This window comes from Rhododendron vialii, chromosome 3a (genome assembly GCF_030253575.1).
Source record: "Rhododendron vialii isolate Sample 1 chromosome 3a, ASM3025357v1".
NCBI classification, from domain to species: Eukaryota; Viridiplantae; Streptophyta; class Magnoliopsida; order Ericales; family Ericaceae; genus Rhododendron; species Rhododendron vialii.
The window spans coordinates 26,446,598-26,467,654 of NC_080559.1; the positions used below are offsets into that span (position 1 = coordinate 26,446,598).

General features: G+C 37.4%; 3 protein-coding genes across 5 annotated transcripts in view; 1 reads left to right on the forward strand and 2 right to left on the reverse strand.

Moving 5' to 3' along the window:
- LOC131319013 (uncharacterized) overlaps positions 1 to 3,916 on the reverse strand; it is a 32,104-nt gene extending 28,188 nt beyond the window's left edge. For all 3 annotated transcript variants that reach the window (XM_058349110.1, XM_058349109.1, XM_058349108.1), the window contains exons 1-5: positions 3,630 to 3,916; positions 1,064 to 1,364; positions 751 to 970; positions 270 to 609; positions 48 to 161 (exon numbers count right to left, since the gene is read on the reverse strand). In XM_058349110.1, the coding sequence (XP_058205093.1) occupies positions 48 to 161; positions 270 to 609; positions 751 to 970; positions 1,064 to 1,364; positions 3,630 to 3,728 (1,074 nt within the window). In that variant the 5' untranslated portion in view covers positions 3,729 to 3,916. The remainder of the gene's footprint in view (positions 1 to 47; positions 162 to 269; positions 610 to 750; positions 971 to 1,063; positions 1,365 to 3,629) is intronic.
- A 3,254-nt stretch (positions 3,917 to 7,170) lies between these two features.
- On the reverse strand, positions 7,171 to 18,068 carry LOC131319479 (structural maintenance of chromosomes protein 2-1-like). The gene is made up of 20 exons (XM_058349730.1): positions 17,294 to 18,068; positions 15,846 to 16,526; positions 15,577 to 15,720; positions 15,188 to 15,478; positions 14,899 to 15,084; positions 14,618 to 14,782; positions 14,469 to 14,528; positions 14,067 to 14,129; positions 13,190 to 13,281; positions 12,778 to 12,874; positions 12,055 to 12,171; positions 11,704 to 11,922; positions 10,779 to 10,919; positions 10,524 to 10,691; positions 10,256 to 10,440; positions 10,078 to 10,171; positions 9,919 to 10,007; positions 9,601 to 9,826; positions 8,835 to 8,909; positions 7,171 to 7,505 (listed from the first exon to the last, which is right to left on the reverse strand). Exons 1-20 carry the CDS (start codon positions 17,609 to 17,611, stop codon positions 7,386 to 7,388), a joined length of 3,531 nt encoding a protein of 1,176 aa, XP_058205713.1. The 5' UTR covers positions 17,612 to 18,068; the 3' UTR covers positions 7,171 to 7,385.
- Positions 18,069 to 19,534: 1,466 nt separating this feature from the next.
- Positions 19,535 to 20,528, forward strand: LOC131319312 (putative protein FAR1-RELATED SEQUENCE 10). The gene is made up of 2 exons (XM_058349514.1): positions 19,535 to 20,154; positions 20,284 to 20,528. The coding sequence occupies exon 1, from the start codon at positions 19,540 to 19,542 to the stop codon at positions 20,152 to 20,154; it is 615 nt and encodes a 204-aa protein (XP_058205497.1). The 5' UTR covers positions 19,535 to 19,539; the 3' UTR covers positions 20,284 to 20,528.
- Positions 20,529 to 21,057: the final 529 nt, after the last annotated feature.

A 21,057-nucleotide genomic window follows, 5' to 3' on the forward strand; every position in this document is an offset into this window, starting at 1 on the left:
CGCAGGAAGTAAAATTGCAGTGTCCAATAGAGAAGTGAACATAATACCTGAGATGCACAATGATAAATGGCCATGAAAAGGGAAAATGCCTGGCCACTAGGAAGGTAAAAACCCTCATGGTCCAGATTCTCCATAACGTGTATCCAGTTGGTATCAGGAGCCTAATGTCAGAAACATCAATGTCTTGGTGAGAAACCAATATTGCCTAGTCACACTGTTGAGGGATGAAGATGGTATTAATTGAAAGCTAAATAATCAATTGAACTTACAAGTTGCTTAATTGAATCCACGAGGACATCAATATTCCAAGAGCTCAGACATGACAAGTCATAAGTGGCACTGCCACCAATAGAAGTGTAGAACGTTGAACAATAATTTTGGTTGACCACAAGACCAGTATGCGTGCGGGCAATTGTACCAAGTATTCTTGATAGTGTGGCTTCAGTGAGCGGCAAGAAAAGAGATAACACCTCATTGCAATGTGAAGCGTCAACTGTGCATCCATAACCCAGTTCCGACAAAATAGACGACATACTGGTTTCACTCGCCATCTCCGCCAAAATTGCATCAAACTCATTTTCTCTACAACCGTAGAATAAATCCATATTCCTACAACAACCACAAATGGCACTGTGATGATTAATATGGTTACTACCAAATTAAAAGGTAGAATACATGAAGAAATCAATTTTATCATTTTATAGTTCATCATCATCTGAAGAAGAAGATAGAAATAAGTAAGTTAAGAACCTGGCCTCGACTGTATCATGAGAAAGCAATGGAGATAATATCAATGGAGTCCTCTCCTTCAGCTCCATCAAATATAGCATTTGAATAAAGGAATCCACATGCTTAGAAAGGCCCTCTGAGCGATCCAAAAACATAATAACATTTTGAATTTGCTCGGCAGACTCTAATACAGCAGAACTTCTCAACAACTGATCAATTTGGCCTATGCAAAAGTTTTGTCCTGATAACCAATCAACAGTTGGTCAAAATAAGGTATCAAGGGACTGACACACAGAGGAAGGATGCAGCAACACATATGAATCAAGAAACTTACCATTTGTCCTAATGGCTACATTCTCGGAGTCCGCCAAAGAAAGGCCAACCCCAACTTTTTCATAAAGTGATAACTGTAATGCATCACAAAAATCTGAAATAAATCGTTCACTCATGACCATGTTCCTCATTGCTTCACAAAATATGGAGCTGAAATTCAGACATTGCAATAAATATCTGAAGATTCCAGCTAGCAAATCAGACTTCAGTTGCATTTTTTGCACATCTCCCTCTTGAAAATTTGAATGATCCAAGCAGGTTTGGAGCAGCAGTATGCTACCCTCACATCCATAGTCAACAAACTACACCAACAAACAAATATCACCCAATGAGTAAATCAACTAGAAATGCTTGCAGTAGAACCCCAATAATTCCTATAACAAATGACAAAGATCAACTATAGTTGCTCCTATGGACATTAAAACTGACACAACACATCCACTGTTGTCAAATGCACACCTAGGACCAAAGAAAGCCCAGGCTCATCAAACGAAAGTGCCTCAATATATGATAGGCCAAACCCTTCTAGTAGGTTCCATTCACAGAAAGATGTTCTTTCTATCTTAATAATTCAAGCTTGTGCTAGGCTATGGGGGACCTTAGCACCTTGAGCCTTTTACAACTAAGATCACATTCGTCAATATAATGACAAATCACATCATGCCAGTATGAAAATAGCAAACTAACGAGTTTCACCAACATCATACAGTCTTACATGTGAAACACCAAACACATTACATGCAAAGAGCATCTTAGGAATCAAGTTATCTATAAAAACATGTCATGACCCTCAGACCCAAACCAATCCAATTCTACAGTTCAATGCATTCCAGATTATTATTTTGAAACAAATTATTTTGAAATTTTCTAAATTGTTCCATAAATTTCCAGTTATTAGTAATTATTAAGTTACGCAATGCTGATCAACACTCCTTCCGTGGTTTCGATAAAATAATCTAATTGTTCATGTCCAACTCCCTGTGGTGTAGTCTATAGGGTAGTCTGAGAAAGTATGTTTCAATCTCAACCATCAAGCCCCTGAAATATATGTCAGAGAATTACCTTGGTTTGATTAGGCTGTTTTTTGTGCCAGGAAAACACTGCAACCAAAGCACCTTAGACCAATTTAGATATTACCAAAAGAAGTCATATGAACTAAGTTAGTCAAATTTAACTCATGCTTGGCTTGGTAAGATTTCCTTCAATATCTACTCCTTTTATAAACAGACCAAACTTTAGGCTTTGTTTGGAACCTCTGGAAAAGAAAGGAAAAGAAGGGAAAATAATTTTCCCTTGTTTGGTTTGAGAGGAATAACAAAACAAGGAAGAATCTTCCTCCCAACTTTCCTTTCCTTTCCTTTCCTTTCTTTCCTTTTCTTTTCTCTAGGTTCCAAACAGATTGAAGCTCATTATTTTGTTTAGCTTGGCTCAATAAGCTCACGAGTACACTTAAAAACCAATCTACTAAATCTCGGGAGATCGACATGAACTGGGGAAGCTTCAAATAGAATTCTTTGCACATTGACTCGAGTTATGGAGTTTGCCACCCCAATTTTCTCAAAGAAATGCACAACCTTAGTCACATTATTCGTTGGATAACCACAGCCCACCCCCCCCCCCGAACTGCGCATTAGCTCAGGAATCACAAACCAGCTAGAAATCTAGACGCAGTTTGGTAAATAGGGACCTAAGTTCGCGATCTGTTGGCTGGATCCTTGTTTAAGCCAATGGTAGGCCACCATGTGTTGAGTTCAAACGACATCTGCAATCCCTTGCACGCATGGACAAGTTGGCTGGCACTATATCATTGCAGCAGCAATGAATTAGACAACAGACCTTGTCATGTTGTTTCAAAACTCTATATGTCGTGCTATTGTACCAAAAGAGGAGGATTTTGCATATACACAACTAGAACAAGTACTTTATCCCCAAAAAGAAATAATATCTAAATCGAAATAAATTATATCTTGTATAAACAGAAACTATATTCTTTATTATCTCTACATGTTGTAAATTTTAAGTTTCGATGTGTTTGATTGACTAGATGACCATATTTCTTCATGAATGTGTACTTTTAAATTATGAATATCTTTCTTTTCTAGGGCATGAAATTTTACTACGTACTAAGTGATTATTCAAAATACCATGCATGACACATAAAAATGTAAGTAAATAAAGAAAATGCACTGAGACGCTCTGCCTTACAGTTCTTCTAAAGATCAAGGCTCTCGCGCTCCCGCACCCCCACCCGCTCGCGAACACGAATTATGTGACTTAGGGCACAAGTCTATTTAAACCATTGGAAAACCAATAAAGTACGTAAAGAATAAAGTAAAAGAAAGTTATCAAGATCCTTAAAACGAGATATTCAATTTGTTCAATTAAACGGAGTAATAATCAGTTCTGATCAAAACTCGACTTAAACCAAATACAATCCGATCATGAACAACCAAAGCAACTACTCGTATAATATGCACGTATAAGCTTGCATGTGTGCCCATATCATATCATATTTATGCACGAACGAAAAGAGAATGAGAGCGAGGAAGGGAGTGCGTCAGAAAGACCTGACAGAGCTCGCGGAAGACGGAGTCGGAATTGGACTCGTCGAGGCTCTGGAGCAAGAACCGAATATGAGCGGCGATGAGTGTGGAGAAAAGTACCATTGCTAGTGACGCGAAGGAAGTTGAATATTGATCGAGCGATCAAGATTGGTGGATATTATTCCGTGGAGTGTTCGATCGATGGAGAAGGTTTAGGGTTTGTTCGAAGTTGTGAAGACGAGAGAGAGAGAGAGACCGTTGTGATAGTGGAACTTGTGCGAGTTGTAGAGAGAGAGAGAGAGAGAGAGAGAGAGAGAGAGAGAGAGAGAGACCGTTGTTGAGAGAGGGAGAGAGAGTTGGGAATTTGTAGGTTTGGGTTACAGCTATTTCAAGACCCGTGTCCGCTGGTGCCTCTTGCCAAGTCGGATTTTAAGAGAACTTTCTAAGATTTGGTCCCACCGTTTTGAAGAATATTGCTTAGATCCCATTCCGGTTTCTTTCTAAATTTTTCTTTTCAAAATGAAGATAATTTCAAATTTAAATATAATGAAAATGAGAAATATTTTTTAATTTTTTTTGCACCGTTTAAAAGATTTTAATGAAATTTATCAAACAAGATTCATATTGATAGAAATTTTTTTTACGTAAACACATAATTTTTTTAGTTTGAAATTACCTTCTTTTTTCAAAAAATACTTTTTTTAGAAGGTGGAACACCTCATTCTTCTTTTTAGGGTAAGTTACGAAAACTTCCCCTGAGGTTTATGATAAATACACTAAGGACTGAACCTTTCAGTTAATTACACTAATCTCCATTAAAGGGAATAACTTAGCTCAATAAGATCCACTTTGCTATTCTTTTGAAGAGTTATGGATTCCAAGTTTCTAGTTACGGTTTACTTTTCCATCGCATTTAGTATCGAAAAGTCTTATTTAATTCCTTGGTATAGATTCTCTAAAAGAAACTTATCGCCAAAATGGGTGTTACACAAAGGTTTTTTTTCAAGACTAGTAACTTAGAAACCACAAACTAATGAAAAACAACGGAGTCAGGCACCGTTCTCCTAAAATTCTTATTTTTAAGTACTATTTATTACCCGCTATACAAAACAGGTCATTCTCTTACAATATGTCACCTTTAATTCAAAAAATAAATACTTATTTTCCTTAGCGGAATGGGTCAAACTAATCAAGTAAAGTTTTTCCCTTACAAGGAAGGCCGATGTAAAAAGTTGAAAGGTTGGTGGTGAAATGTATTTGTCAAAAAACTTAGGGGAGATTAGTGTAAATTACCCTTCTATTTTTCAAATCTCTTAAATTATCATGTTATTTCAACACTTACGACGCCTATTATGATTTGTCATAGGGCGCTGCTATTCGCAGCCTTTTATTTTCTCTCATAGCCCATTACATTTCAGTAAATGGTTGTTGAAAATCATAAATAACATTTCGATAAATTGCTGTTGAAAACAAGATTATATTTCGGTAACTACATGTCGAAAATATGTTCAACTTTCGGTAAACAACTGCCGAACATATATTTTCGGTAAATAGCTGTTGAAAAAAATACTGTATTATATTTCGGTAATTGGATGCTGAAAATATATCTCAATTTCGGTACCTAACTGTCGAGTATAATTAGAAATTTTTAACGGGCTATGGGAGAAAATAGAGGGCTGCGAATAGTAGCGCCCTTTGTCATATTCTCTGTGTACAAGAAAAAGGCTGGCACACGATGTATAAATTGCCGAATATCAAACATTAGATTCATTTCTAGTTCCGCACAAAAAAAAATTACATAAATGCATTTAACACGTCCACATGTAATACATATATTCCTTTTTAAGTATCACCATAAAAGAGACTTGTGTAGATGAAGATGAAGCACAAGATGAAAATAGATAGAGTGCCTGGGAGAAGAACTGCTGGACATTGGGAAATTGCAACCCTTGCGGGGTTAATGCTGTAAATTTGTGTGCTATGGATAATTCGTATTTGTGGGCATTTAAAAAAAAAATAGATATGACTTGGTTTTAAATCCGAATAGAGTTCACACCAAATAGAGATCTTTTTTAGTATTATATATACGTAACTCTATATATTCCTATCTAAAATATGAACTTAATCACGATCATATGATTAAGGTTGATTCAAATGGATTATAAAAATTAAATGGCATGCAACAATTTCTGTAACTTTGAAGGAACCAAATAGGTTGGATGGAACACAAGTCCAATGAAACATTATATCTGATTGGTTAAAACAATATCCTCCATTACTTTAGATATGCATAACATATATCTAAAAAAGAAAAGGAGATCACTCACTTTGTTAGTAAATTTTTTTTAAAAAAAATCACTCTTCATAAAACCCAAATTACATTATGCCATAAGGTACGAGATCCCCATTAGAACCAATAATGGACTAATAAATAAATCAGGCAGGTCCGAGTTTGATCTCGTGTTTAAATGCGATACGTATCAATTTATTGCATAAACAAACAAAATTTAAACATTTTTTAGGCTCGTTAAACTTTCAAACCAAGATCTTTTTTTTTTTTTCAAACCAAGATCAAACGAGCCATTAATCAGCTCGTCCTACTTATGATTGAATAATTCAAACTACTCGATTAAATCTCATTTAAAATTGATTCATCTCATAAACAAACTATACTATAACATATTTTGAGAATTTGTTAAGTTTTCAAACTAAACTTATACAATTAATTGCTCAACTCATTTATCAATCTTACTACTCATACGTAGCGGTGGCAAATGGTTAAGATGTTCTAAACCTAGGGTCAAACATCAATGTATAAGTGGGAGTTTGGGGTTCAAATAAGAAAGTTTGTGTTGTAAAAATTTCTAATAAGTGAACTTTCTTGAGGTGTTGCGGTGGGAATTTCACAAGAGTTTTCTCAGCTTTAAACTTAGGGTATGTTTGGTTCCATGAAATCAAAGTTTGAATAGAATGGCCATTTCAATAATATACTTATTTCCATGTTTAATTCATCATTAAATAATGGAATGATTATTCCAAATGGATTAACCATTCCTCTTAATAAAGGAATTAACATTCTATTTCTTTGCCAAACTAAAATTACTAGTGTCACTCTAAAAATTGCTATTGCCGCTTAAAAAATTATTATTACCAAACCATTTCATTGCATTGCGAATGAAAATGACTATTTCAAAGCATAACCAAACTTGGGAATGAGAATGAATATTCCAATCTCATTTCATCTGATTGCATTCTAACCTCAATTCCATTCCATTGAACTAAACATACCTATAATATTTCAATAAAGTTTCAAAAATCTTGCAAAAATTCCGCATGGTTTCTCTAAGAACTCGGAATGCCCCAGGACCCATTATAACCCCGGCCCATATGCTAAAGCAATTGAGTGCAAGGAGGTCAACAGAGGGGTGTGGCATAGAGCATCATTTGCACATAGAAACTCTGCCATGAATGCCTTTTACCTCGGGGAACGGGATGTCCTTTTCCACCTGGATCAAATTGGGAAAAGCCAAATTGTTCGTAAACCAAATTGGAAAAAATTTAACTTCCAATGGCCCAAAAGGAAAATCCTAATACTGTAGGGGGACATTGTAATTTTCCCTTAAAATGCAAATTCACGAAAGTGAGAAATTTATACACAACCAGAGAGCCATAATTAGAGGATCAAAGACGGCCATAGTTAAAATGTACTATTTGGCACAATCTAAATTTCCATCATACATCCCTTGCATGCTTTACAAATAATACAGGAAAAATGACAAATCACTTGTTGGTCTTAGACGCCACTGTTCTTTGCACAGTAGAAACACCATCCACAAACTTCGTCCGGAAAAGTACGTTGGCATTGTTGAACATACCTTCCTTCAGAGAAACAACAATGAACTGCAAACAGCAAGAAAATGGTCACCACAGGTCCACAAAACAAAAGGATAGCAGATTAAATGTGGGAAATTCAGCTGACAAAATCATCAGAAATTAGAAAAATCGTTTATTGTTTTTCCGCACTATTTTCCTACAATCTTAAGACAAATTCGCCGCCTCACCGGTGCTGGAGGTTGTGTCGGTGTTCGTCTCCCAGGGTTGACTCGGTTACCACTCAGCCGTCGGAGCACCGCCGTAGACTGCCCGTCGAACTAACTTGTGTCTGTACTCTCTCTCTCGAAAAGAATTATTGTATTACAGAAGAATGCTTTGGATTGTTTTCGGTGTGTTGAAACCAAAAGGTAGAGGTCTCCTTATATAGCTGAAGGAGGAGCCTCTACCATCAATACGACAATGAATACGAATATTCATGGAGGAGCCAATAATCAATAGGGGAATTGATTCCGCAATTCAATTCTGAAATAAAACTGATACAGTTATTATTCCCGAAATTAAATACACAATCATGGGTAATAACTATGGGTAATCAACCCAGTTTTGACCATTCAACCGTGCACTGTTGTCGGTCCGAAACCCACTTTGAGAGACAATTTCTCATTCATCTCTCAATGGAATTTAGGCTCACCTCGCGCGGTATGAGTCCCACCAAATTCTCTTTGGTTAAAATTCCATTTTTCCAACAATCGTCAATCTGCCGTCTATTGCAAACCCTTTAGTCTTCTTCTTTTGTTCCTGATCAATGATCATTTATTAGGCTAGCCTGACCAAGCACGGAAAGCCCGGTCCGGGCAAGCTAGATTATGGAACTAATCTGACCGAACTGGGTTGTCAAGCAAATCGGCAACAAAGGAGGCGGAGGAAAGTCTCCAAACCGTTGGACTAAGCTTTGGGCTAGGTGGGCATTTGACTTGTTGGGCCAATAAGGCAGCCCTCGTGCTTACGTCCTGTGTTCCCCCTCGTACACGAGTTTGATTCTGGTAGAAGAATTGATAATAGCTGCAGTAACTAGGGAGAGATTTGATGCCTTATGGATTTCTAATTTACATTCGCACTTCATAAAATTGACGCTTAATGCTGGGATCCTGGGGCACATTTGATTCATAGATGCGACAACCCATAAGACCTAATTCGAGCAAATGAAATAATTTATCAAGAGAAATGACATTTTCCAGGAAATATCCCTCTTGCTTACTTCAATTAAAGCTTGAGCAGTGAAAAAATCATGAGTTATATACTGGTAATGGTGCAAGTAGAGATGCAAATTGGCTCTACAAAGCAATACGAAAACATATCAAACAGACTGCCCCCGGTACAAGAAAGAAATCAAACCTGGGAATGTGGAAAATGAGCTTTGATCATCCTTCCAATATTCTGAGTGTGGCTTAAATCAAGAGCTGCATCAACCTAGTGAAAAACAGCACAAACAGCAAAGTTGAACATCATTCACAAAAGTGGAATATCAAGAGGAATTTCATGGACAAGAACGAAATCAAAATAGACAAAAGTCAAATCAAAGTATACTAAGAATAGAAAATATATGCAAGCTTAAACAATTTCAAGCGAATTAATTTCTCCCAAGGGAGAGCATAAGCAAGCCTAAATTGTTCAGTCACAAATTCATGTTTCCAAGTTACTCAAATGCACCAGGTAGAGTGAATTTTCAAGTTCTTACACCCGTTTGAACTGAAGGCTTGATTCCCTAAGTATTAGAAACTAGAGATTTAAATTCTCAATATGCCCATCCCCAATTAGTTATGTATATATACCTCAATCTAATTAAACCTACACTAAAGTCAAGATACCCTAGATCCACGTTGTGATGTCATGTTATATACTTGTTTTTAAGTATCTTTAAAAAATTATGTAACTCCCCGCTCTCCCAAAAAAAAAAAGCACTAAAAACAACGAAGGAAAAAGGTAAAATGGAAACATCATGTTGTTTTGAGCAAATCAAACTCATCTAATTGGCAAACTATCATGTTCGTGTTTTTTTTTTTTTTTTTGATAAAATGCAAATAACATTTCTATTATGTAAGGCACAACTTAGAGATTAAGGATACCAACTACGCTTGGAGGACTCAGAGAAGTGGCGTACCTCATCCAGTATATAAAGTGGAGCAGGTTTGAACAACAATAGTGCTAGAATTAGAGAGAGTGCAAGTAAAGATCTTTGTCCACCGCTAAGTTCTGACAAGGACTGTTTCCACACACTTCCAAATGCAACACGAACCTCAAGACCATCTAAGAAGCTACCACCCTCAGGAGGTTCTAGCTTTGCCATTGTGCCAGGTAAGAGGGTAGAAAATATTGACCCAAAGTCACTACAGAACATAAGTTTGGAATAGTAAGTGCACGGCTTTTGTAGCTCCATAAACTAGTTGTATCATGAGAAAGAAATGAGATAAGAACTTACTTGTTAACCTTAACCCAAGTGACTTTTAGTGTTTCTTTCTTCTTTTCATCAAGCTCTTCAATCACCATCTTGATTTTTGACTTGTCATTCTGTGCAAGATGAGCTCGGAATAAGTAATGAGATTCTGGTACAACGAAGTCAGAATCAATAGTTACAAACCTCAATAATGTTCTTCTTCGAAATCAAATCATTGTACTCATCTTCTGCTTTCTCAAACATTGCGATAACCTTCTTGTTAACTCTTTTTTCAAGGCTAACAAACACAAAAGAGGAAAAACACATTATGAAGGTCTACAGTATACATATGAACATGCCCAAACTCACGATGTGGTCATACCCCGATTGATCAGCTTGTAGCTTTTCAAAGTCTTCCTTTGCTTTACGAGGATCACGGGATGCAAAATCATAATCGGTCCCACTTCTTCCAAAGAGCTGCTTCTCAGATGTTATCCAAGCATGCTTCTCAATCAGTTTTTGGACCTTCAAGGAGCAATCCTTCTGGTCCGTCTCCATTCGTCTAACCTGCCTCGGGGGAAAAAAGAAGGAAAAAAGGGTGTCACTATTGCCGCCAGAATAAGCAGAGAACACACAAGATACATACTTACCTCATTTTCCATCCTCTTTCTTTCAAGATTTGTCTCACTAATTTTGCGTTGAAGTTCCTGCTGCTCCTTGAGAATGGAACTAATCTGTGTATCGCACTCCTTCATCTTTGAGCGGAAATTATCGAGCTCAGATTTTGCATGATCATGAGCATTTTTTTTTTCTACATACTGCAAGAGAAGTTAAAAGAGTCATTTTTTCTGCTAGGGAAGGAATTGATGCCAAAACAATAATTACAAAGAGATTTGGTTACTTACGTTGATTTCATGGTTACCTACTTCTAAAGTAAGACTGTCAATCTGCTGCTTCAGAGAATCTAATTGACTCTCCCAGGATGCACACTCTTGTTTGACTGCTTCCATTTCCATCATAAGCCTCTCCTTTTCATTTTCGTGCCCCTACAAGCATGCACAACAAAATCAACAGGGAGAAGCTACAGAGATTTTCATTCACATGGTGATGAAGAAGTTTGTATAAAATTGAAATCACAGTTGCAGCACAATGCGCGACACTGAGTGGGTATATTGCAATTGCACTAGTAATGGAAAAATTGAAATCACAGTTGCAGCACAATGCGTGACACTGAGTGGGTATATTACAGTTACACTGGTAATGGAAAGCATTAACTTGTGTACCAAATAAAGCAGATCTCAACTTCGGAAAAAAATATTGTGAAAATGGAATAAACCCATGCACAGTTATGCTTCCATTAGAATGAAAGTCGAAAGCCTTATCTTCCAACTTAACTCTCAATTCATACATTGCAAATAGGCACTCAGAGGAATCTCATAGAAAGACAAATTTGCTTGGTAATTTTACCAGCACACTACTTTAAAACAGAGACCCCTTTGGTATTTCAAGATGTACATGTTTTGCCCATTGTAATCAATCCCAAATTTAAACCTTCTCCACCAGAATCCTTACAACCTATCCAAATCCATGTAAGACAGATAAGAAGTGGCATCAAGAGGCAACTATCTTTTAGGAAGAAGATTTTCTAATTGTGCGGGAAGTGAAGTGTAATTTGAGTTTGTGAGCACAAAACTTATTGTTACCATTGTCATCTGAAATCAAGGAGAACCGGAAATCACCTGTAGCAATTAGTCGGTTGAGTTGCACATCAATAGTTTGCATAAGGTTTGAGGGGAATGTTGATAGATTGACAGATTTTTCAACACCTACCTTGAGGTCCTTAGATGCTGATTGCACCTGAGCTTTATAAGCCTTGATCTTTTTCTCTAAATCTTTCAGTCTACCATCGCGATTGTTAGTGTGTTCATGTATTGATTTTTCAAGCATCAATACTGTGGCTACACAGTTTTCATAAAAAAGTTGCTTCTCACTAGCAGCAGATTTTGCTTCTGAAAGCTCCTGCTCGATTCTCTTTACATGCTCACCAAGCTACAATAAACCCAGCAAGTAATTAAAAACAATGGTACACTAAACATTACTGGATTGAATGTATAGATTAAGGTAAAAGCAGTAAAAAAAATTCCACTTCAAGATGTCTTTCTGAAGGCTAAACCACAACACCTTATGATGTTCATTCTGCTCAGCCCTACTCTGGAATAATGAAAGATCATACGACTTAAGTTCCAACTGTGCCTTGAGGTCCTTAAACTTTTTCTCAAGAGGAAGGAGCTCCGAGATCTAAATGTCAAGGCAAAAAAAAGAAAACAAAGGAAATTAGTATCCAAACAAGATGGCTGGCTGCTTGCCACAAAAGTTGATGACATAGAAGTCAACATAGTCTACAATACGCCCAATCGGTATTCCAATTTACAAGTGATATAGTATAATTGACGGTGCTGCCAGCCGTTTTCAATTGCAAATTAGTAGTCAAGTGACCACCACATAGCTATTTAACCTAGCTAAAACACATATACGTTATGTGGCTTTTCAAATAGCCATGGGACCAGGTAGAGACGATCAACAAAAATCCAACAATGGAAAATCAAAAAAGACAAGGTGGTAACAATAATAGCTTAGTCAATCAGAAAACACAAATAAAACAAACTTGTCGAAGTACAAGCCGTTCCCCATCTTAGGACCTGGTTCAAGCTTCATCCCTTTTCCCACTCCCTAGTTAGGAATTTAGAATACACTGATGCTCTTCCACTACCAAATAAAAATATGCAGATGCATTACAAAATTCCTTTTAAGTTAGAAGCTCAAGAAGCACTCTCTTTCTTACTCTCTTCTTTCTAGTTCACCATTCTTACTTTTGTTCAAAAAAGGTTAATGTTCAAGGTTTACCTTGGCTTCAATTTTAGATAAGGTCTTCTGATGAACAGAAAGTTCTGATTCAGCCTCTGCCAAAGCATGAAGTTGCCTTAGAAGATCACCACCACCCCTGCAAAAAATGGTTGTTAAGTTAGGAGGTCAGATTAACAGAAGAGGGTGAAAACCATTACAGCATATTGTTATGCAACAAAAGCGATAACCATGGTCCATGGACTTAGATTTTGAACTCTAAATATCAACATGTGTGCGCCACAAATAATAAAACTTCCATTATTCTATTAGTACATGTATAAGTGCACGTGGATAAGGTTTTAACACAGAACAGTAAAGTAAGAACTGGGTGGCACTATAGGAATAGCAATGTTGGGTAAAGGCAAAAGAATTGTTGTGGAGACAAATGATGAACTATAATGCCGTTGCTTACTTGCGACTTCCACCAGTCAGAAGTCCACTTGGCTGAAATATGTCCCCCTCAAGAGTGACACTTGGGGTGCCAATTTCCTTATTAAAAGCAACCTATGCAATATCCATTGAAGCCCAAAATCAAATCAAGCTCAACCAAGAAGACACCAAAATATTCAAGGTATGAAAAGCTAGAAAATCAAGGTTAAAGGCCAAAAGTGAACCATATGGACATCCACAATCTGAAAATATTTACCAAAAAGGGTTAGCTCAATGAGGTAATATTAACTACGTAATGCTCAGTGAGTAAGCAGACTTTGTAGGTCATTGGAGTAGCGAGTCTGTGACCACACTACTTTCTGAACAGAATTATTACATGGATACCCTCACAATCTATGTCTAATGAGGTCCAGAGACCCAAAACATGACCAACACTGCATATTTTTCAGTGAAACACAGCAGATATATTACGTTCCCTCTTTTTTTTCTCCCCTTTGATGGCATTTAGTGCCTCTGCTCCATGTAACACAGAGACAACATAACATACCAGTTTAAACTTTGAAACATATTTCGAGATGGGGTAGTATATGATGTTGAAATTCTTCAAGAGTTGACTCCACCAAGACCTAGACTAGACGCAATAGATGACTAGAAGTAAATGGAAGAGGTCACCAAGTTTCAATTTCCCTACAAGCCAATTACTTTGTTTCAGAGCTGTTCTTGCAGAATGTTTCATTCATTGCTTCCTATTCTTGACAATTAAATCTAGTACCCCACTCTCTTTCCTCATTTTGTGGTATTGTTTCATGGACAATAATAAATGAGAATCAAAACTTAAAGCAAGATTGCCAACAATTACATCCGACAACAACTTGACTAGACAAACAAAAAAGACTTACTTCCCTTGCCGCATCAGTTGTTTTGCAAACAAATGTTGAACCAAATACATATTCCATGGCACTCTGCAACACAGATCAACTGTCTTTCAGTAAGCAATAATCTAAGTGCAACCAACGCAACACAATGTTATCATATGACACTCAAATTTTAAGTGAACTTCAGCTCATTATTGGGCGGATAGACAGGGTTCATGATGACATATCATTAGGAAAGGCAGGTGCCAGAAAAAAATTCCAACACACAACTGCATGTTCTCAAACATTCACTGGTCACGAACATCACCAAATACATAAAACAAGGCAATCAACAACACAAGGACTGGATTACAAAAACAACAGGAAAAAAACAGATCCTAAACCCTACCAGGTAGGAACAACATACATGACACGTGTAAATCATACCTTCAGTTCCTCAGCATATCCTACAAGAGACAGAGCCACTTCTGCATTCCCTTTGCCAACCTGAAAATGTAGAGCACTGAGCTTCTGATAAATACAAGCAATAATAACTAAAAAGAGATAGAAGTATGCAAACAAAAACAGAGACGAACCAATCTAACAGCAGTATTTTGCACTCTGAGAGGGACAGGATGGGATTGAATTTTGTTCAGAGGGATAATTGTAACTCTTCTTCGAAGTTCGCCATTTTGAAGAAGTTGCTTTCCAGTATTTTCCGTGTCCACTACAACATTAAACATCTTTCCTCCTGCAGCAACCTGAACACAACAAGCTCAGTAAAAGAGTAGGAGGTGATTATGCTTATAACAAATTAGGGCAGCAACAAAATATACATCCGAAATAAACCAAGTATGTGATATCATGCATGGCCAACCTCTAAGGCAGTCAATGTGGAGCTATCCTTCACTTTAATGAGTTTAGCTACCACACCTTTCACTTTTGACTTATCAAAATTCTTCACAGGGTCACGATAAGTGAAATCCACATTAGCCAACTGCGCTGACAGAATCCGAATTTCGTCTTTCAACTTCTGCACTACCTCTAACTCAGATGCACGATCCTGAAGAAAACTTAACAAATTATCACAATTTACAACATACAGTGGAACTTTGACCAGACTTCAAGGTAGAATAGGTTGCATAACCAGCATTGGAAAAGCATACCTTCTGTAAAGCCTCCATCTTTCCATCTTCATATGGAAGAGATTCCAAAGCCTTTTGAACACTTTCCACATCTTTACTTCTAGTATGAAGCTCATTTTCTGCGGCAACAGCTTCTTCACGCTTCGATAACAACTGTTGTGATTTCTCTTTCAGCTCCTTCTCAGAATGGTTAATTTTTGTTTTCAATTGCTTTAGTTCTGTTTCTGCATTTCCAACGGCTACTTTGGCATCACCTAGTTGATCTTCAAGACATTTGTCCTCATTTCCGCTGCTCTTACCAGCAACCACACCCTTTCCACAAAAGTTGAAGGATGAGATTCTCTAAGGGTATGAATGCAAACAACAACAATGTCAATGGAGTTCAACCCAACACCCAAGGGACTGTTTACCTGGTAATCCTTTTCGGACTCTTCCAAACTCTTGGAAAGTTCTTCAACTCTCTTTTTCAGATCAGCTGCTCCATCATCAGCACTTTTTACAGCAGATGCCTTCTCTTCTATAGACTTCTTTAACTCTGCAATACTTCTCGTAATCTGGCAAAATTAAGACTTCAAATCTTTGTATCATCGAAGCAGAAAGAAGAAACTTTGGAAGAGAATAGTAGAGGAATTCTGCATGGCTACTTTTAGAAGAAAAAGAACTTATAGAGAACCGGCACCTTTTCAGCATTCTCTTTCTCCGTGTTGAGCGTTTCCTTTTGGTTTTTCAGTATAGACTCTTCCCTCACAAGATTGCAAGAAAGATCATCTACTTTCTTTGACAAAATTTTAACCTCCTCACCCATACTTGCTTCTCTTTCAGAAGTCAATTGAGATACTTTCGTTTCCATCTCCTGTATTTCCATCTGCATCTTTTTTGCCTTATCATCACTCTCAGAAATCTTAGCCTTTATGTTCTCTACTTCAGTAAGAGCAGTATCTCTAATCCTCTCTTCTTCAACATATTCATAAGCAATGCAAAATCTTTTAAGCCGATCCAATTCCGCATTTCCATTAGACCATTGCATGTATTGCATCCTCTCCTTCCTCAATTTCTCCAAAGCAGGAAGTATTTCCTGATCAAGAAGTTTATCAATCTCATCTACCTTACTCTGTTTTTTCTCAAGTGTTTTCAAAGCAGCCTCTTTCTTTGTTTCATACATTCTAGTTCCAGCAGCTTCTTCAAGCATGGATAAGATTTCAGGTGGTTTCATGTTTAGGACCTTAGTAATGCGCCCTTGCATAATGAGAAAGTGTGGATTATTGACATTAAGCTGCACAGAATGAAAGAGATTCTGCACTCGACTAGGCTGTGCAAGGTGGCCATTTACTAAGTATTTGTTCCTTCCACCGACCACGATCTGCAAATCAGCATGAAGAAAAAGGTTATCAAGCAAAATCATAACTTCAAATGCCAATTGCATGGTAGAAGAGTAAATTCAATGAATGGTTGAATGGTGCAATATTTATTACCAACAGAATGTCAAACTAGTCTGCATAGATAATACTTCTACTTAAATCTAAACAGACATGACGTTATTTTCAATAGAAAATCACCAAGTAATCATTTCTTTGAATGGTCCTACCAAAAATCAAGGATATAAATACACGGAGAACCAATTAGTCTCGAATAAATCCTGTGTAGAAAGGGAAATGGCCTTCATATATCCTAGCAACAAGAATCTCATCTCACCATGTAGTAAGCCCAATGATATCTGAATACTTCACTTAATAAAAAATAGACAGACTAATTAGTTACTTTACTTTCCTAAAACATCAGATGTACAGAATCAACTGAATATAGCCTTCTGTAGCACATTCAAATTACCCCGAAAAATGAATGTCATTTCATTTCTAGATTTTCTCAAGAACCATCCAGAATTTGATTTTGGCACCCCACATTTTGATATCCACACCCCAAATTTCTCTTTTACTGTTCAAAATACATATGGCAGAAAAATTTAAACGCACTAAACACTAATTTTGGAGTGTGATTATCGAATAGTGCAGTGCAAAACCATTTCTCCTACCGCTATATAATGAACTTAACAAAATAAAAGACATCATAAACATACACCATCAATATGTGTGTGCGCACACACTGACACACATATTCTGTTACATATACCTGACGGGTCACTGTGATCTCCGGAGAATCCTCGTACCCGAGAGGGCTTCGACTCCTGTCTGAATTATCAAACACAACTGACACCGTGGCCTTTGTAATCCCAGCCTGGCCTTGCTTGTACACGAGCTCCTGAAGGTTCGAGGCCCGAACCTGCTGCAAGTTCGTGATGCCCAAGACGAAGCATATGGAGTCGAGAATGTTTGACTTTCCCGACCCGTTCAGCCCCGTGATCGCGTTGAAGAAAGGGTCGAAACCGGGGACCACGGTCCTTGTCGCGTACGACTTGAACCCTTCCAAGGTTATCTCTTTGATGTACATGTTTAAGTTCGATTCACGACTCGAAGTGATAGACGGAGAACTTTAAGAGCACCGACGGAGGTAGAGTAGTGAATGTTGACGTGATGTCGGAAAATGAGTGAAGATTGTGGCGCTGGCGTTGAATTGGAGAGAGACTCGAGAGTGGGGATGAGTCTGAAGAACGTGGTGTGAGGGTTTCGGAGATCGAAACCCTAGAAAATTGAAAGATGAATGCGGATTTGAGAAGGCGAACGGGCGCCGGAGATCGAAACCCTAGTGTAAAGAAGGTGTGAACTGCAGACAATATTTGGAGAGAGAAGAGTTTGATGTGTTTTTCAAGTTTTAGAGAGAGAAACGGATTGGTTGGAGAGCCAGAAGGGCGGGAAATGCCTTTTGTTGTCATTTCGAAATTGATTTCCCCACTGTGGTTTCGGGCAAGGTCGGATGATCCGGGCACCAGGCCCAAATCTCAGCACTTCTTTTCTACTATATTGGCAAAAACTCGGCCCGGCCTAGGGCTGTAAGTTAACGGCTCGTTTTGGGCTCGGTCAAGCTCAATTCATTGAGTTTTTATTGAGCTCAAGCTCGAGCTCGTGAAAAAATTAATAATAAAGGAGACTAAACATTAGCATGCTTGGCTCAGCTCGAGCTTGCAAAAAACATTATACTCAGTAAGTCTGAACATGACTTTGTTCGTTTTGGTTTTTAGATTTTGGATTTTGAGTGGAGAAAAAAAGAGAAAATTTATTGAAGACCGCGCGCTGAAACAGAATTCAAAAACCAAAACGAACAAGGACATGCTCGGCTCCATGAGGCTCGCTTTCTTTAACAGAAGGAGATCGCATTACTTCATAAGTAATAATTCAAAAGTAATATGTTGCTGTGCAGTACTCAAAAGCTATAGTAAATGGCTAATTCTACCGTCAGCCCTTTGGGCTGACTATTACTTTTTACTTTTGTACGATTTGTGACAGGGTTTTGGCAGGTGGAAGACGTTTTGTGACAAGGTTTTGGCAGGTGGAAGGCTATTCTTTTCAAATGACAAAACTAACCTCCCTCGTTTTCCTTCCTTCCTTTTCCCCCAAAAATAACTTTTCTTTCCATCCTCTTTCTTTTACTTTACTCTTTTCTTTCCATTTTAAGACTGCAATTTTTTTTTCTCTCTCTTCAACTCTGAACTCAGAAATCTCAACTACACCATTGGAGGAAAGAATTACAGAGGTAACACCCATTGTTCCCGTTTTCCATTCCTTCCCTCCCTCTCTATTTAAATCGAAAGCTTCTGCTTCACATATAAACTTTACTTAACCCTGTTCTGTACGATTCTCTCGTGTTTTAGGTCATTTATTGCTCCACTGTTAGTACAAATCTTCTTCTGCTTAGATTTCCTTTGTGTTTAGTAGTACTATTTCCGTCCTGATTATTTCCTTCGTTTTCCTGCAACCAAACGGAACGCAACATTCGTTGATTTTTGTTTTCCTACTTTTGTTTCGATTTCGGCTTGTAGAAGACAACGGTTGCTTGGTAGAATTCTCACGGCTTTTCCGTTTTTGATTGATTGATTCCGTTTGAAGAATCTACTCCTATATATCTCTGCCGGAATCTCTGTTGGAATCACACCTGCTGGTGACATGTAAGCTCCATTCTAGAAGCCCTAAAAAAATAAGGTACGTTTCACTCTGAAGTTATGGTTTCAACCAGGGGGGTCTTAATCTTCACTTTGAATCATTCACAGATTTTAACCTAGTTTGTTTGTTCCTTATGACAAGTAGTTGTGGATATCTATTGGTGTTCCTGTATTTGGCTTGTGGGGTTTATTGAATGTTAAAGGAAACTTTTTGATGGATCGATGGGTAAACCAATTTTATATGTTTTTGTCTCCATAACATTCTGTTAAGAAATTTGAAGCCAAATAGGATTTAGCATTTTTTATCTTTACTTTGAGAACAATGTCTCCATTGGAAGAGCAAGCTCGTGGTGTTCTCACACCATTTTGTTTTAAAAAGTTTCAAGAAGAGTTCGGAAGAGCAACTTTATATTCATTGCTTGGCGAAAATGGTAATGAGTTTATAGTAAAGTATCACGAGGAAACAACTACGAAAAAGCGTATCGTGTTTTGGGATGGTGAGATGGCAACATGTAGTTGCAAGCACTTCGAATTTTGGGGAATACTTTGTCGTCACATTTTGAGTGTGTTTCTTCATAAGGATTGCTATGCAATACCGTTCACATATTTACCAGTACGTTGGAGTCGTGAAGTGCCACAAAGTGAGGAAGCACCGCGAGTGCTAGAGGAGGAAACTTTATCGGATACACCAATTGATGATATTCATTGTCCTCCGATTTCAAAAACCAAAGGGCGTCCCAAGACAAAACGATTGAAAGGTGGAAAAGAAGCACGAAAGGTAACCAAGTCTTGTGGATTTTGCAAGAAAGTTGGCCATAATATTACGACATGTCCGGAGAAGGAAAATATTGGTTTTGTCAACGGTTCACAGAAAAAGAAAAAGAAAACTTCAAGTAGCGACATTGGCTTGAATCCAATCTTTTCTCTGAAATATTAGGTAATGTCCATAACCCTTTGGCTTTGGCTTGAGCTTAATTGTCTTGATTAGTTATGCAGATTTGATAAGATAAAAATGCATATTTGATTAAGGTAAAATTGTGCATCATGTTTTTATTTTTTCATGCAGGGTGGTACATATGGAAGTTGTTGGGATCTACATTTATTTTGTTTTTGAAGATCTCAGTTCAATTTGAAAGACTTTTGCACAAAATGATGGCAGGAACATGGCTATTTGGGGATTAACTTTATTTTGTTTCCATAGATCCCAACTTAAGTTGTAGATTTTTGCACAAATAGTAGTAATATGGGTAGTTGGGAAGTAATTTTGTAAAGAAAGGTAAACTGTTTATGCAGATTGATGGTTATTTTGGATACCCAACTAACTGTAAGTTGAATTTGATTATAATTTACATTTTATATTTGTATGTGCCTTGCTATTGATGTTGGAAATGTGCGATTTTTGTATGGATTTAAAGCCTTGAATAGTTTAGTATAAGATTTGGTGAATTTTATGCATTCTGTGATTAATTTTGAAAAAATCACTTTTCAGGGCAAAAAGAAGTCAATAAATACAAAGAAAAAGAAAGAATAAAAGTAAACCTCAAGGGGTTGGTTTAGTAGGTAGAGTCTGAGACTTAGGATTTGCTTCTTCCAAATGTATCAAGTTTGAAACCTCACAAGCGCTATTAATTTTTTTTGTGGTTAGTTCATACAGGGCGGTGGAATTAGGCCTCCATGATTAGTTGAAGTACGCATAAGATAATATGGACACTTGAGTGTTAAAAAAAAAAAAAAGCAAAAAGTAGCCGTGAATATTTAAAAAAAAAAAAGAAAGGTTGCCGTGGACTTGCAACAACAAAAAGTAAAGGTGAACAAATAAGGGCAAAGTTGGCATTTAGGT